The sequence below is a fragment of the Tursiops truncatus genome, chromosome 10, assembly GCF_011762595.2.
Source record: "Tursiops truncatus isolate mTurTru1 chromosome 10, mTurTru1.mat.Y, whole genome shotgun sequence".
Classification (NCBI taxonomy): Eukaryota; Metazoa; Chordata; class Mammalia; order Artiodactyla; family Delphinidae; genus Tursiops; species Tursiops truncatus.
Window position 1 is genome coordinate 102,484,268 of NC_047043.1, and position 16,939 is coordinate 102,501,206.

General features: G+C 57.5%; 1 protein-coding gene across 9 annotated transcripts in view; it reads left to right on the forward strand.

Moving 5' to 3' along the window:
* Positions 1–16,939, forward strand: part of ZXDC (ZXD family zinc finger C) — a 40,451-nt gene that overhangs the window by 6,569 nt on the left and 16,943 nt on the right. For 5 of the 9 annotated variants that reach the window (XM_033865588.2, XM_033865587.2, XM_033865589.2 and 2 more), the window contains exons 5-8: positions 1,084–1,254; positions 3,907–4,556; positions 5,403–5,465; positions 6,057–6,141. In XM_033865588.2, coding sequence (XP_033721479.1) covers positions 1,084–1,254; positions 3,907–4,556; positions 5,403–5,465; positions 6,057–6,141 — 969 coding nt within the window. Of the gene's footprint in view, positions 1–1,083; positions 1,255–3,906; positions 4,563–5,402; positions 5,466–6,056; positions 6,142–16,939 lie in introns of those variants that run through there. The other 4 variants (XM_033865592.2, XM_073787800.1, XM_073787799.1 and 1 more) reach the window with 4 other exon arrangements.

Genomic DNA, 16,939 nt, shown 5'->3' on the forward strand with positions numbered 1-16,939 from the left:
TGACGTCCCTGTGGTGGTCGACCCCGCCCTCGGGAAGTCTCTGTGAGGGTCCCAGCTGGGAGGGGGTGTGGAGCACACGTGGCGACAGGGCCCCCGGGGGCAAGACCAGAGATGTCTCTTCTCTGTTGTCTTTCCCAAGTGCCCTGTCCTGAGCCTGACCTGAGCCTGACCTGGCAAACGGGTGTGAAGTTTTGTTTGAAAATGAAATCAGTTCAGAACTGCTCTCAGGGGTAGCAGAGCCCTTACTGCCACGGCCGTTTCCTCTCTGCATAGCCTCTTTTCCTGCAGTAGCCCTCCTCCGGCCCCCAGCGACCCCGTCGCCTTCCCTGACATGCTGTAGCATGATAGCGCAGTGGCGTCCTTCCTGGGCGTCCTGAGTACCGTGGAGGCCCCGCTTTACAGAGGGGGTCGAGACGGCCGTACACGGGTGGCCTGGCAGCCCCTCGGCCGCACCTCCTTGCTGTGGTGGCCACGCCGCCCGGCACCTCAGACGTGACCTGTCTCCTGAGACCTTCCCTCCTCTGCTCCCGGCACGCTGGGCGGCCTGACCCCGGGCTTTAGTCCGCCTGTGTTAGGACAGCCGGCTGCTTATGTGTCCCTACCAGGTGACGAGCTTGTGGCCGTCAGGAACCCCTCTTCCCTCCTGTGACCCCGCCGTGCCGAGCTCCAGCAGTGGGACGTCGGGGCGTGAAGGAGGGCGGCTGTATCTCTGGGTCTGCCTGTTTCCCTCTGCCCCGGTTGTGTGTCTGCTCTGCGGGCTTGGGCAGGGCCAACTCCGGGCTCCCCTCCTGCCTCGATTCCCGGCCATCTGCTCGGCCCGTCTGGGCAACAGCTTCTCAGGGGCGTAATGAGAGGAAGTGGCGGGTCTCTGGGGTGGTCTCCAGCCCCAGATGTCATGGGGTCGCAGGTTTTCTTCCAGTAGCAGCTTAATGGAGGCGGTCAGCCTGCTTGTGCAGGTCACGCGTCCTGTCTGCGGCCGATGCGGGACTTCAGGCTTCCTCGTGATGCTGCCTGAGGGCGCTTGCGGGGGGCAGAGCGGGGACGCGGACCCTCAGGCTAACACGCGTCCCTCTCTCTGCCCAGGGTGCTGTGCCAGGTTCTCCGCGCGGAGCAGCCTCTACATTCACTCCAAGAAGCACCTGCAGGACGTGGCCGCTACGAAGAGCAGGTGCCCGGTGTCCAGCTGCCACAGGCTCTTTGCTTCCAAGCACAGCGTGAAGGCCCACGTGATCAGGCAGCACCACCGGCACCCAGGTCGGCCCCGCTCACGGCCCTGAGGGCGCCCAGAGTCCACGGGACGCGTGGCAGGGACCGCAGCTGCCACGCCGCGTGGCCCTGTGGCCTCTCTTCTGCTGCTTCCCGCCTCTGACCCTCTCGCCCGCCCTCGTCTCTGAGGGGCTTCCATGGGGTTGGCCCTCGTAGCCTGGCTTCTGAGTCTCTCCCTGTGACCTCGTCCTGTATTCCAAGCCTGCCTCCCATTGCGTCCGACTCCTTCAGCTCCTCCTGTCCACCCCAGTGCCTGGGAGAGTCCTTGGAGACAGGACAGAGCTGTTCCTGGACGTTCTGGGGGCAGAGCGCGAACCACGACGAGCCCAGAGGGGCGACTCTGGGCACACGGACCTGGCCGTCCTGCTACCTGGGGGCCTGGGACTGAGAATCCTGCCCCGTGCGCTGGCCCCTGGGCGGGCCTGAGGGTCTGGGTGGCCCGGCGGCTGCCTCTCCCTAGAGCCGTCCCAGCACCGTGCTCTGCGGCCCGGCAGGCCTGCTGCTCCTGGCAGGGCCTGGAGGGTGAAGTCCTAGCTGTAGTTACCTGAGCAGCTGCTGCCAGGCCCCGCTCGGTGCCACCTTTGTGCCAGGCCTGCCCAGCCTCAGGCATAGCCGCTTCCCCGCTGTGATCCTGGGAGGGGCACCACTATGTGAAGCACGTGTTGGGTAGGTGATGGGGGCGGGTGGTCCCAGGCCCTGCATTTATGCTGTGACATGGGCTCGTGTCAGGTAGGTGATCGGGGGTGTGTGTCCCAGGCCTGGCGTTTACGGTGTGGCACGGTCTCGTGTCGGGTAGGTGACTGGGGTGCATCCCAAGCCCCACATTTATGATCTGACGTGGTCTTGCGTGGGGTAGGTGACGGGGGGTGGCCCAGGCCGGGCATTTATGATGTGACGTGGTCTCGTGTCGGGTGTGTGACGGGGTCCCAGGCTCGCCTCCTGATAACTAGGAGCTTGGGAGCATCTGTTTATTGTGGGCGGCTGCGCGGGTCCCCCTCACGTTGGTCCCAGCTGGGGCTCGCGTCGGCAGGGAAGTGCTGGGGTGAGGTCGTGGTGTGGCCTAGTGCTGGACGCTCTGTGCAAACATTTGTTTAATGATTTTTGGATGTTGACCCTTGCACGTTGGCAGGTCTCCAGTAAACATTTGTGGAATCAGCAAAATGCTAACAGGAAATTGATGAGCACACTGGTACCTGTTTGCCTAGATTATTATTGATTTTCTCATAGGGAGCTGAATCATCAAGGTTATCAAGGAAACTTTTGAAAAAGAGACATGTTTCCAGTTTTAATTACTTCAGAGGATTACTGCCCTTTCAGAATGTTTCCTTGGTACTAGGTGACTATTGAAGCAATGGTAGATTGATCCAGTTCTTAAACTTTGAAGCAGCATGACAGCTGCAGGTGATAGGTTCTGAATTTGCTTGTCGTTTATTTACTCTTGGGAGGATGGCGGCTAGAGTAGGTTTCTTTCATAGGTTCACAGTGGAAGCATCATAGGCACCTTGACGTGGGTCCACAGCCGGACAGCGTGAGCTTGGGATTAGCTCAGGGTTGGGAGGCAGGGATGGTGCCAGGCCTGGGGGCGCCTTTCCCTCTGGCCGGGCCTGGGTGTCGGAAGCCGCAGGAGAGGGGCGGCCAGGGCCTCGTCTGGCAGCTGTGCCCCGGTTCTTTGTGCTTCCGTTTCCTGTTTGCTTGGGCCTGGTGAGCCCTAGGGCTTGGGTGATCGGGTGTTCTTGTGTATGAACCCTCAACTTGAACGTTCATTGAAGCTCCTTTACAGTGCGTTAGTGTTCAGTATCCTCCCAAGGGTAATCTGATTACTTAAAATCTTAATTGAATAACAAATAATCAAGTATTGGGAGAGCGCTGCGGCAGCAATGAAGTGAACGAGGGCGGCTTGTTGAGGGCCAGGCCCTGTGTCTGCCGCTGAGGGGCACAGACGCTGGGACCCGCGGCAGTGGGGGCGGTGGAGCCTGGAAAGGAGCAGCTCCATCCAGGAGGCCACGGCCGGGCCTGCAGAGTGCGGTGTCTGACATGCGCTCTCCGCAGCTCCCTGGGGCGCCCTGCTCCAGCCCAGAGGCAGGCGGGCCGGCAGCCCAGATCTTCCCCACTGTCCATCCCTGCCCTTGCGCCCTCTCGTTCTGGAGAAGCTGCTTGTCGCGAAGCGGGCAGAGAGCTGGATGGGACGTGGACCCACACAGCTGATGCCAGAAGTGTCAGGGAGCCAGGGTTCAGCGTGGCCCGAGGCCTGCAGGTGTCTGCTCCGCGAGGGTGCTTGGTCTCCTAGGGTGGCTGCTCGTGGTGGAGTGAGCTCAGGGTGTGAAGCCAGGAGGACTTGGGTTTGAGTCTTGCCTCTTCCGTCACTGGGCGGTGTGACTTTGGGGAGCGTCGTTGACCCAGGTCACGCCCGTCGTCTGGGGAGATGCCTGTGGGCTCGAGGCTCCGGGCAGCGTGGACAGGGCGCCGGGCGTGTCCCCCACAGTGCCTCGCTGCAGAGCGTGGCCGCCTGCAGGGCCAGGCACCGGCGGCAGGAAGAACCATCCTTGTCCCCTCGGTGGCCGCCTGCTCACGTCTTGAGCACATACAGAGCTCCCTGGTCTCTGAGGGCCTGAGGTCACCAGAGTGTTCCTTCCTTTTCAGACCTCTTCCCTCCGCTGGGAGCTCCAAGCGCGCTCGCGCCCAGCAGTGACCTCAGCAGCCCCGGCCAGAGTGAGTTCAGCAGCGTGGACCTGGCGGTCCTCTTCTCCGACACGCCTGGCGACAGCGGTGGTGCCCCCAGGACCTCCGACGAGGCGCTCCGCACTGGGATCCTGACTGTCGACGTGACTTCTGTGAGCGCCTCTCTCGGGGGGGGCCTCCCTGCCAGTCAGGCTGCCTCAGGGCCCATGGGCCCCCTGGTCTTGGTGGCCCACAGTGACGTCCCACTGGGCCCGGACAGGCCCCTCGTCCTCGGGACGGCAGCCACGGTTCTCCAGCAGGGCAGCCTCGCTGCAGGTGACGTGCAGGCCGTGGACCCAGGGGCGCTGGGCTGTCTGGTGGCTCTGCCCATGAAGAGCTTGAGTCGGGACCCCCAGGCTTTGACCTCTGCGAGCGGCCCCCAGGGAGACAGCAGTGCCCCGGAGCTGCTGGTTCCCATCAAAGTGGAACCAGACTCGGCCCCCGACCCCGACGCCGTCAGACAGCAGGCGTGGAGCGGAGGGGCGCCGCAGCCTGTGGAGTCCAGCCCTGCAGAGGAGCTCGGACCTCGGAAAGACGCGGGACTTGGTGCGGGGACCGGCGGCTTCTACTTGGTATGAAGCGCTCTGTTCGGTCACGTCTCACACCCGTCGTGCGGTGTTCTGGATCAATCTGCGTGCAGACGTTTCTTAGGGGTTTGCGGAAGGATGGAGCTCCCGCCTGCAAGTCTGGAAATCTGAGCTCCAGTCTCGAGTCTGGAACGGACTGGTTTTTATGACCTTGAGCAAATCACTTAACGTGTCTGAGCCTTAAATTCTCGCTTATTTCTAAAATGAGGGGCTTTGGCTACATGATTTCTAAGGTCTTTCTGAGTTCTGTGATTTGGTGATAACGTGTCTTTTCTTGAAAAAAGCTGAGGTATTTCATAATGTTGAAACGTTCTGCATTTGAGCTTATCACGTAATAGCAGATCCTCAGATGGAGTCGTGGCCAAGAGGAATTGTGACATCAAATGTTTCTTAAGGCTTAACGGAAACTAAAACCATGCACAAATTTGTAATTTGAATTAACAACAGCAACAAAAGGGGGTGGTCTGGGAGCCTTTGTCTCTGGAGGGTTATAAGAGCACTTCTCCAATTGCGAGACTTGGCAGTTAATATATTTTAACTATATTTATGTCAGTTATACATTTAATATAATTTAAAGTAATTTAATCAGAGATTCTTAAGAGAACGTCTTACCTCAGCCTCAGGTGGGAGTGATCGAGTAGGTTTTTCTTTGTGGTGCAGGTTAAATGTGATGGCGATGTTTATATTCAGAAAGTTAAATCTTATTTTACCGTGATATAAAGAAAAGTTACTCCTTTGAATCGGCGTTCTCTGTGACGGATGCGGCAGTGGCCGAGGGCCGGCGGAGCACGAGACTGACCCTGACCCTGACCCTGTCCGTTCTCTCACTAGCTGTGTGACGTGGGCCAGCCTGGCGTCTGTGAGCCCAGAAGGCGCGTGGCGAAGGGGCCGCAGGTACGCCCGAGCCTCTCTCTGTGGGGATGGGGGTTCCACCGTGTCCTCGCAGTGCGTCCGCAGGGCTACGGCGCTCCCAGTCCCGTGTGCGTACGTCAGGTCCCTCGGAAGACGCCCCGGTTCAGTGATGCACTTACCGCTCTGCTTTGCCGGGTGGGACCCCGAGTGGAGCAGCTGCCCTGAGCAGCCTCCGTGGGGCACACGGCCCGGGCCCCCGGGGTGGCCCAGCGGGCGTGGTGTGCCACGTCCTGCAACCCGGGGAGGGGCCGCAGTCAGTGAGTCCTGGTCACTGAGGACACACGGGTTCCGTGTGTCAGACAGCAGAGTGGCCTGCAGTTCACTTTCTGTGTAAAATATTTTAGTATGTTTTAGACTTTGAAGGAATAAACTTTACTTCTCTGGATAATAAAATCACGTATATGGTTCCAACTCAAAGTCCGTGCAGCTGTCGCTGTCACTGGATGTGGTATTTGATTCTCTGAGCCTTTGCTGGGGTCTGTTCAGGAAGCAGACCCCGCGCTCAGTAGGTCCCCTGCTCCCCTCCCTCTACTGTTTGGGTCCCGTGACTGATACGCTTTTCTTTGGTCTCAGGAAGGCGGGGGCTCAGCAAGAACTGATTCCCGAGCCATTCAACTAGCCAAGGAAAAAAAGCAGAGAGGAGCTGGGAGCCACACAGGTGAGGCTGTGTGCGGGGAGGGGGCCGGGCGCGTCTCGTGGAGTCCCCCAGGGGGCGTGTGGCGCTGTGGATCCCCAGTGCAGGCACGCTTCTGATTTTAAAGTGTCGGCATCTTGTTTGAATTTAAAGAAAAAACACTAGACAGGACCTGCTAGTTGGTGACCTCCTCCGTCCATCCTGAAAATGGGGTAGTGGGCACAGTGCTTAAGGGAAACTGAGTCAGTCCTTTCGTGAAGGTGACGCTGAATTCTTCAAATAACGTTATTTTGTAGATTTCATTGTGTAAAAAACATTTATCTAAAATATATTTTAAAACATCGAAAGGTATGTAGGATTAGCAGTATACTAGTTTACATCTTCTTTTTCTTAACGTGACAGTGTCTTATTTCATGTAATGGTAGCGCCCTCCTCTCTGGGGCGGTAAATAGTGCCCCCTGGTGAGCGTGGGCCCTGTCAGCATTCGTGCCGAGGAGGGCCCGCCCTGCGGTTCCCGAAGGGAAGGCCGGGGCGGGGAGGAGGGTTATTGTGGGGGGGGCTTCAGAGATGGCGGTGGCAGGTGGTGGTGGCGTCCATGAGGGCACAGTTGGTGAGGGATCGGGGCCTCAGCTCCGTGGAAGTGGAGCTGCTCTGGGGCGGCATCCGTAGAGACAGTTTTGTTTTCATTGTTTTTGTAATATTTCAGCGTTATCTTTTTAAAAACAAGGACACTTAAGAACGTTCCAGGCACTGTCATCACCTCTTTAGGAGTTAGCAGCACGTGTTTGCTTAAAGTCAGCATCTAGCCAGCGTTCCCATTTTCAGTCGTTTCAGGTGCCACGAATGCTTTTATGCCTGTTTATTCTAATCACCCAAGTAAGGCCCGTATTTCCTGTTGGTTGTTGCAGGTCTGGGGTCTCTTTCACACTCGTAGCCCCGCCCGTGTGTGTGTGTGCGTGTGCGTGTGTGTGCGTACGTGTGTGCGCTGGAGGCTGGGCAGTTTGCCCCGTCAGGTTGGCGGGTCTCACGCTTCAGGGTAACAGGTCACTGTCTCCGTGTTTCCTGTAAACCAGGCGCTCCGGCTGGAGGCTTTGCTCTGACTCGACTTAGAGTCTGTGGGGCCCTGACGGCCAGCCCAGCCGCGGACGCCCCGGGTCTGGACTGCTCATCATCAGGCTGTAGGAGGACGCTGATGTCTTTCCCATTTCAAGCTAGAACACTTCTGCTCATACAGGAAAGTCAGCAGAAATGTCTACACTTTTCTCTTAATCAGTTTTCAAAATAACGAGCTAGCTGGTTTCTTTGCATCCTCCAGGGGTGGTCAGGGTACTTTATACGCTCATTGACTATCGACTTTCCAGGGAAATAGAAATCTGGAACCCGTCCAGTGTGCAGCCTGCACACGTGACGGCAGGCGAAGAGCTGCTTCTTGGGGTGTGCAGGCTCACCTTCGCTCACCTTTGCCCCGCGTGACCTGGAAAGCCCTCGTGTCCCGTAACAGCCAGGAGGTGGGGGAAGATAGAGACCCGCAGCCCCTTTCCAGAACCCTCGGGGCCAGCTGTGTGTTTCCCTGACCCTTTACTTTGGGGGCACTTTAGACTTGCAGAAACACGCTTCCATGTGTGTTGTCCCCAGTTGTGGTGCCCTTCACCCACCCTCCCTCGTGTGGACGTGGTCCGAGATCATGTGTGTCCGCAAAGCTGGGGAAGGACCAGGGCCACGGGCCACTGATGGGCTCGGGCCTCACGTGCACGTGGCGGTCCCCTAGGGCCCTCTTCTACCCAGGGTCCTGGGTCAGCCCCTCGGCCTCTTCCTCTGTGTCTGCCCCTCGACCTTCCAGATGCTCCTGTCGAGATGCTGGCCCTTCAGTCCAGGGCGTCGCTCCCTTCGGGTCTGTCTGGTGCTTTCTCTTGATTGGACCAAGGCTGTGTGTTTTGGGGGGCCCAAAGTGAGGTGCCCTTGTCCCTGCATCTTGTCGGGGTCCATGCAGTAAACTTATTGGGGCAAAGCTGACATTGGCCCCTTGGTTAAGGTGGGGTCCGCTGTGTCCTCCATGGTGAAGTCCCTGCTTTTCCCTTTGTAGGGATAAATGTCTGTTTTGAGGTGGCTACTTTGGGCTGGAGTGCAGACCTGCAGGATTACTGCACTCTCACACCTCCAGCAAGTGTGAGGGTCCCTGTGACTCTCTGGGTTCATGAATTCTCTAGAAGGGCTCAGAACCCATGGTTATGCATTATCGCAGCAAAGGGACACACAGTACAGCTGGCTGCAGGCAGAGGACACTCCCAGCGAAGCTGCCAGCCGCCCTGTCCCTGGCGCTGTGGTCAGTGCTGACGGCCCCACCCCCTCCGGAGGCCGAGCTGCCGCTGTGGCCCAAGGCTGCCACCCCGAGTCACATTGTCAGACTGTCTGAAGGGGCCTGTCTGCCAGATGGCGTGCTCCAGAGGCCTCGAGACTCCTTCCCAGGGGCTGGGCCACGGGGCGAGGTTAGCCCGGTCCCACGCTGCGCCGGGTCCGTTCTCCTCACCCGCCCGCTTGTCCACAGGTGAGGACAGCTTGGCCTGTGCTGTCATCACTGTGGTGGTCTAACGGTGATTTTCCATTTCCCTCCACCTGTGCGTGTATTAATTAGAATTTTCTGGAAGGGAGAGTTGTCCCTTCTCTCCCCTTATCAGTGCAGTCAGTTATATCAGTACAGGCTGGAAGACACTGACGTCGTCCTCCAGCGTAATGTCATTGGTGCCGGTTATAATCGATGCTGTATCAGTACAGGCTGGAAGACACTGACGTCGTCCTTCAGCGTAATGTCACTGGTGCCGGTTATAATCGATGCTGTATCAGTACAGGCTGGAAGACACTGACGTCGTCCTTCAGCGTAACGTCACTGGTGCTGGTTGTGATCGATCCCTTCCGTGTTGACTTGGCCGCTGGCCGCTCTTTTGGTGGATTCTTGTGCCCTCCTGCCGGGCACGCCCCTCACTTGTTGGCACCACCAGGCCCAGCCCTGGAGCAGCCGCTTCTCAGGGCATCCGTTCCCACGCTGGGTGCAGGTTGTGCTGCTGCCTGTTGCCCCAGGGCGCTGCTGCCTCGGGACGCCGTGCCGGGAAGCAGATTCATGCGTGTGAGCCCACGCTGCTGTGCTCCGGATTCAGAGCGTGTTGCGTTTTAGGGTGGGAGTGTGGCACACACACTCTGTATTTCTCACCACGCCTAGTTCTGGTGTTGGCTTTTTAGTGAAACGCGTTCACTTAAGTGAGTCAGTAAGACTGTGAAGTGTCTTCACGTGCTTTTGGGTCGCGTGTTGCTGCTACATTCTTTTTGGCACCAAACTTGGGAGAAACCTGGGTTTGGGGACCTCCTGGGTTTCGGGATGTGGTGTAATAGGTCCAAGAGTAGAGAAGCTGCAGCAGCAGGAGTGCTGGTGGAGTCGAGTCGTTTAAGCACTGTGGCTTCGCAGTGTCGCCGCAGTTCAGTGCAGCGCACCCGTTGGTTCTTAGGGAGTGCGTAGTCTGAACGCTTTGAAAAGTGGACATGGGGTCTAAAATCCAGCACTGTTGCCATTGGGTTGCTATTGAGTGCTGAGGCTCCCCCCTCAAACCGAGAATATTTTCTCAACGTAAAAGAGAAACTTTTATTCTTGAAGCTGACAGTTAGCAAAATAAGCTTAAAAAAAAAAATGTACCCAACTTCAGAACTGTGAACGGATGTGCACTTTCTGCTCTTTAAGGGCAGGGAAGGGAGGAAAGCATGGTGCCCACTGGAGGAGGTGTAACCAGCAGAACACACACGTCTGTGTGACAGTGAAAACGTAAATGAGTGGGACTCCCCCACTGTTTTGACTGAGACAGAAAGCAAAACCCCAACCACACGATGTCCAGAAGAGACATATTGTGGACGGGAGTATTTAGAAGGTTAAAATTAAGATAGAGCAAAACAAAAAACAAAAGTTACAAAGCAGGGGTTAATACTAATATCAGAAGCATAGAATTCAAAGAAAAACAATTGGGACAGAGAAGGCTTTTCCTATTTTTAGTTGCTGTTCACACATAATCGACAGTCTTACCATGACTTGTGACCGTTTGTATGAATATTTATATGAAAACTTACAGTAGCGAACAGTATGAAGTAAGCACAGATGGAACTCCAGGAGAACTGGATAAAAACCTGGCAGTATTGGAATTTGTTAATTTAATTATTTGCAGAACAAGCAGAAAAAATAAAGATGTAAAATATGTTTACAGTGGGATTAGTAAAGTTGTTGTAATAGATTTTACTCCATGACAGTGGAATATTTATATAAATTGAACTGAACAAATTAGGCGTCAGGAAAACCATAGCAAAGTCTAGGAAAAAACAGCTTGGTACTACATGTTTTTGACCGTAATGTGGTAAAACACAGTAATAATCACTTGGAAAACAAAATAAAACTTAGTAAAAACCCTTGGGTGAAAGAAGAAATAGGAGCTGGTGAGAGACTTCCAGGAGGAGCAGGTGGCCGTGTGGTGGCGTGAACTTGAGCAGGCAGCCTCTCGGGCCCCAGCCTTCTCTGTGAAACAGGCAGAAGAGCAGCTGCTGGGGGTTCCCGAGGGGCTGGGGGTTCCCGAGGGGCTGAGGGTTCCCTAGGGGCTGGGGTTCCGGAGGGGCTGAGGGTTCCCGAGGGGCTGGGGTTCCCGAGGGGCTGAGGGTTCCAGAGGGGCTGAGGGTTCCCTAGGGGCTGGGGTTCCCGAGGGGCTGGGGGTTCCCGAGGGCCTGAGGGTTCCAGAGGGGCTGAGGGTTCCCTAGGGGATGGGGTTCCCGAGGGGCTGAGGGTTCCCTAGGGGCTGGGGTTCCCGAGGGGCTAGGGGCTGGGGGTTCCCGAGGGGCTGGGGGTTCCAGAGGGGCTGAGGGTTACCTAGGGGCTGGGGGTTCCCGAGGGGCTGAGGGTTCCCGAGGGGCTGGGGGTTCCGGAGGGGCTGAGGGTTCCCGAGGGGCTGGGGGTTCCCGTGGGGCTGCGCTGGGCTGAGGCGGGTGCAGTGCCTGCAGCCCTGGAAGGTTGGTGGTGGTTGTTCTGTGTGGGAGGGGCGGGTGCACTGAGCAGGGCGCCTTCCTCTTGAACAAGGAGGAGGGGCTGAGTCTTTCAAGACAGAAACAGAACAGACTAAGATCTTAGAGTCAGAAATCCTGATTTTGACACTTAAGTGTGAAAACCTACTCAGATTTTTAAAAAAATCTGTGTGGGCCAAACAGAGCAGCCTTAAGTGAGTACAGCTCCTGGTCTGCCATTTGCTGCATCTGTCTGAGCAGTTTTACAAAGGATAAAGGGGAAGTGTAAGTGAATTCCACAGATTCAGTGGAAAGTAAATAGAAATCCTCTATACTACGTGATTAAAAGTTTGGAGTCCTTGCAACAAGATGCGTGGTTTTCCAAAAAGACAGAAAATCATCGTTACTCAGAAACCAGGGGTTGGACGCCGTGGATGGAGTGGAGCGAGTGTTTCCGGGGCTGAGCTGTGGGCGGTTCTGCCCCTGGTGGAGGCGTGGTCGGTTCCCTGCCGAGGGGCTGTGGGAACGGGAATCGCCCGTGGCCTGGGTGTCTCCAGGATGGTGACTTCTGAAAATAGAACACCGCTCCCCAGAAAACACACTTGGGGTTCGGCAGCGGGTTAGGGAGCCTGAGGTGATGGCGGTGGGAAGTCTGCTACTCAGGTCTCACAGGGAAGGGTCCCTGAGGAATGGTACTGTCTTCTCAACAGATCCTCTGTTTATTCTAAAAATTGGTTTCTGTTCCTGATGGAAATAGGAATGGAAGGAAGGTTCTGTAGCCAGGAGCCATCCCCACCCTAGGCGTCCTGCTTGGACGCACCGCCGTCGTCCCCTTGTGTCAGTGTGGTCCCGGAGCTTCTGGCCCTTGAAATAAACTTAGAGGAATGAGTGAGACCTGCAGGGAGGGGATAGACGGTGACTCAGAAGAGAACCCGAAGGATCCCCGGAAAGTGATGGGGCTGAGCTGTTACCCAAGTGCCCCGTTTCAGCCGCAGGAGTGCCCTTTGTGGCCGCAGCTTGGAGGAAGGACAGTGGAGAAGGCGCCCTTGACAAGGAGGATGTTTCCTAAGTGGGCGGGACCTGAAAGGGAGGGGACAGAGCTGGCCTGAGACGCTGTGGGGAGGAGGCTCCTGCGATCACAGTCATCAAGGAAGACAGTAAGTCAGGAGGGGTGTGGGCATCACGAGGAGCCGGCCCACGAGGCTTCGCAGGCTCGCGTGGGGCAGAGGCCCCGTGTGGGCATGTGCGGGTGAAGGGCCGTTCTGGCGAGGCCCGGGTCCGGAGGGTGTGCTCAGCACGGGCCCTTTGTCCAGAGCAGCTGGCTGGGAGCGTTTTGGGAACGAGCTCGGTGCCAGCAGGAGGCCAGGCCGCTGGGGCCTCTGGGTCACTGTCAGAACTGGGCTCTCATGAGAGCGTGATTAGAAGAGGGATGTGGTATTTTCTAAAGGATTCTTCCACCTGTCCTTGTGAAAGTAAGCCATAGGGACACGGCGCAGGCAAGGAGAGCAGGGGCTTCTTGGGGTCCCCCACCGAGGTCAGCATGGTGCTGGTGTGGGTGCCCCGGGCCGGCGGGGCCGGGCCGCTGAGCACACCCTCTGACCAGCGGCGAGGGCAGCTCTGCCCGTTCCGCGAGTGCGTGAGGGCCTCGGGGGACCCTGCGACCCAGGCAGGACGCAGATCCGGGGCGGGGGTGGGCGCGGGACTGGAGAGCGTGCAGGGAAGGCTGTGGGTCTCGCCGGGCGCTCACGGTTCATGCTCACAGACCATCCGTACAGCCGTGGGAGCAGATTAAGGAGAGTAGCGGGCAGGGCTGTGTGTGCTTCAGGCCCCGGCTTTGCGGTTGGGCGGAGGACTCCCGTCCGCGTAGACCGCCCCCTCCACCGGCCCTGGGCCTGGCTGGCTGTGCGCCCGGCAGGCCTGCCTGCGCGGTGCACGGCCCTGGCTCGCTCTGCGGGTCCATCCACCTTTCTGGGTGGGTCCTCACCTTGCCCTTCCCAGTGGGCCCAGCTTGGCCTTCCCGTCCTGGGAGCGGGGCAGGAGGAGGGGACCAGGACCTCGCTCGCGCTGTGTTCCCTGGCCCGTTCCTGCGGGGCGGCCCTGCCGTGGTTCTGGCCCTGTGTGCTGTCCCCCTCCTGGACTCTGGGGCGGCAGTGCCCGCCTGAGGTGCTGCTGTGCTTTAGTGCACCGTCACCCACGTCCCTGTTGCCTGCATGGAGCCCCTCTGGGTGCCACACCACAGCGTCCCTGCGTGCCACTGGGCCCCGACCGACCCCCGGCGAGAAGCACCTCTGAGGGGCAGTGATGTTGCAGCTGCTTCTGTGACCACAGACCTCGCTGAGGGCCCCTCGGCCCCTTGGTGTTGGCAGGGTGCCCTTGCTCCCTCATCAGCGCGTGTGGGTGTGGGCTCGTCTGTACGTCCCTGGAAACACATATGCCTGTACTTGGTGCACGGCCAGCAGCGTGAGCTTCGGCACACGGGTGCCCCGTCCCGCCCGGTGTCCCACAGAGTTCCTCGTAGACGAGGGCTGGTCCTATGCCCTGTGTCCTGGGCTCCCCCACACCCCGTTCCCTCTCCACGTCCTCACGGCAGCCTGAGGCGTGGCTACTGATGCCCCATTTTCTGGGTAGGAACTTGAGGGGGACGGACCCCACGGTGCAGGGCTGCAAAGTCTTCAGGGGCCTGGCGGCACCACGTCGCACACGGAAAGGCCGTGTCTCACCAACCGCGAGTGTGGCGGATGCGGTGCTCCTGGGGAGCCAGCACGCGGCCCGGATGACGGCCTCTCTCGGGTGGGGGTCGGGGTGGGCACTGCTGTGTACTCACCGATGCCGAACAAGGCAGTTGATGGAAGTCCTTATGGCTGATTTTGAAAAATCATAAAACCTTCATCCTTAGGAACCAGAGAGATTTCCCTAGTAAGCAAGTCAGACTGGCAGCGTCGTTTCCCATCACAGTGGGGTAGAGGCAGCCAGGCAACAGCACAGGGGCGTTAGGCACATCTGCGGAAGTCTGGAGGAGGGTGGGTATGTAGGGAGAAGCGGTGATGGCTTTCCGATGACGGTTATTAACCCAAGGGAACTGACTCCAGTCATTAGAAATAAGAGGGAAGGATAGGTAGCTGATTGCACAACGAACTTGCAAATATCAGATTCGTAGCTTTTCTATTAGAATAATCCGAAAAAAAGTAACGAAAGACGGATCTCACTCATAATGGCATTAACAGTAACAAGGTGTCTCGGGACCCCCCGTGACAAGGACGCCAGGCCTGGATGAGGCCCGCTCAGGGCCTCCCCATACCTGGCTTGAAACGCTCTGCCTCTAGTGTTGATTTACATCTTTTATTCAGTTCCTTGAAAATCCCAAAGGAACCTGAAGCCCCCCGTCAGGCTTCAGCTCCTGTGGAAGATGAACTTGTGAGACTCCTGGTGCGTCTTCAGGAAAGAGAAATGGTGGGAGGGCCCGTGGGACACTGGGCGCAGAGCAGAGCGTGGGGTCCGGTGAGTGGCTCTGGTGACGCTGGCTTAGTCGGGGAGAAAGGAAGTGGCTTCTTACTTGGCCTGTGCTCCACTGCCCTGGGAGACCACATCCTTCGTTTTGATGGTGGTCGTTTTCCATGTGCATAAACTGCACGTATATCCTTACTTGGAAGAAATGATACACTACTCTGCTCTTTCCTGTTAATAACGTGAATGTCTCTCCTTGTGAATGATGTTCTTATAACGCATCTTCTCGACAGCTGTGTAGGACTGAACACGTCAGTGAATTCGGCCCCAGTGCCTCTGCGTCCATGCTGTGTCCTGTCAGATCTCCTTCCTTGCAGGAATGGAGGGAGCGGTCCCTGCAGTTTCTTGCTGTGTTCTGTGGCTCCGACGAGGAACCCGTGGAGAGTGACCACGTGGTCCCCCCGCCCACTGGGCGTGGAGGGCAGGTTCTGTGGCACAGGGGTGTGCTTGCGAGGGCCTCGCGGTGGAGCTGGGGTGAGCGCGCACGTGGTCCGAGCTGGGTCTGTGCTGCCGGCCTCACCTGGTCTCGCTGGGCCCTGGGAGGGCAGCTGGGGGTCCCGTAGTTCACGGATGGGCCAGGGGTCCGGTGTGCAGTGTGGAGTCCGGCTCACCCTGCCGTTTGAGGCCCAAAGAGGATGGTCTTTTAAGGTCTGCTTAGTGGAAGCGTATCTGCTGGCTGGATTTACTCTCCTCTCCCTTCCTTAAAGTCGCCCAGCACAGATCAGCATTTTGGATAAATGTGGAGAATACTCAGTTCAGTGTGAAGATTACCTGCCTGGTAAGAGTTTGTGGATTTCCACCGTGGAAAAGGAAGTTTGATTTTTCTTTTGATCGGCTTATTAATTAGATGAGTCACGTTATGTTTAGCGCCACGGCATCTTTTACTGGTGAGGACTCCGTGTGGCGACCCTCGGTTTGCATCCGCATGCCTTCAGGCACCCGCAGAGACGGACTTCTCCGTCACGCTCAGGCGTGGGGTTAATTTGTGGTCGTCTTGAGTGTCGACACAGTACCCGATGGCACAGTCTGTCGTTTGGGGTCGTGTAACAGAACACCCACCGCGATGGCTCAAGCAGGGAGTCTGGGCAACGCCCGCTCCGTGGGGGTCAGGGTCCCCTCCTTGTGGTACCGACAGCGGTGTTCTGCCTGGATCTTGGGCGTGAGAGGGGCCTGCGGGGCCGCAGCCTCCATGCGTTCTCTCCTAGCGTCAAGTTGGGGGCCACTGCAGGCTCTCCTGCCCCTTTCCCTCCGCAGACGCCCGCTGTGTCTCCACCAGCCTCACCACGCCCCTCGGGAGAGTGCGGAACAGGCCAGGGTCTTCCCGAGCCCCTCGGCCAGGCCTCGTGGGTTGGTCCAGGGACGAGCCCTGTACAGGTGGATGTGGCCAGTTCGCCCGCCCACCCTCCGGCAGGCCTCCCAGGGGCGCGTGTCGAGTTGGGGCGTGTGGTGGGCCCGTGGGGGGGCGCACTTCCCCGGAGACCCTCAGCTTCCCAGACCCCGCTGCTGCCGTGAGTTGAGCTGCTGGAGAAGAGGGTCCAGGAAGGCTGGGCGGCACAGGCGCCCGCACGAGGGCCGCTTTCGGCTGCGGACCTCCTGTCCCGGGCCGGTCGTTAATCTGGATGGGGGCGGGGAGCCCCGGGCGAGAGCGAGCCCTTCACGCCAGCGGCAGCGATTCCTGTAAATGTAGCCATGGGGTCTGTGGGGTCACCAGATTCCCAGACACTGGATTGAAGGTACACGTTGAAAAGAGGACTTTTGTGCTTTCTTTCAGGTTAGGTGTGTGCTGATACAGTAGTTAAAACTGACTTCGCTTGGTCTTATTAACAGTGATATTCTAGTTTTACTCGCTTTTTAGCAGTGTGGACCCGTCTTCCGTTAAGTATGAAGGAAATGCGGAATCGGGATGTGTAGACACAATTACTGGGGTTTATTTCTGATTTGTACATGTGATTTTTACTCAATTTCCCCCTAGTTGAGCAGCATACGTGCCCACATTCATGAATGAAAGCAAAGCTTTGATCATAGCTCTCGTTTCACAGATAACTTAGAGCGCGACCCACACAGCTGGCACTGAGTCACTGCAGCGTAAATAAGGAGAAATGGCTCAGGTTCACCTCATCTTTATGCTGTATGACTACACGATGAATATTAGATATACATCATTTAAATCTTGCCTACTTGTAAAACTGACTTCAAAAGATGCATTATCTGGTGCCTGCCTCAATTTAGCTCCATGGTGGTTTCATGATATTCCTTGAAGCATGTCTTGGTGCGTTCATTTGGATTGAAGAACGAA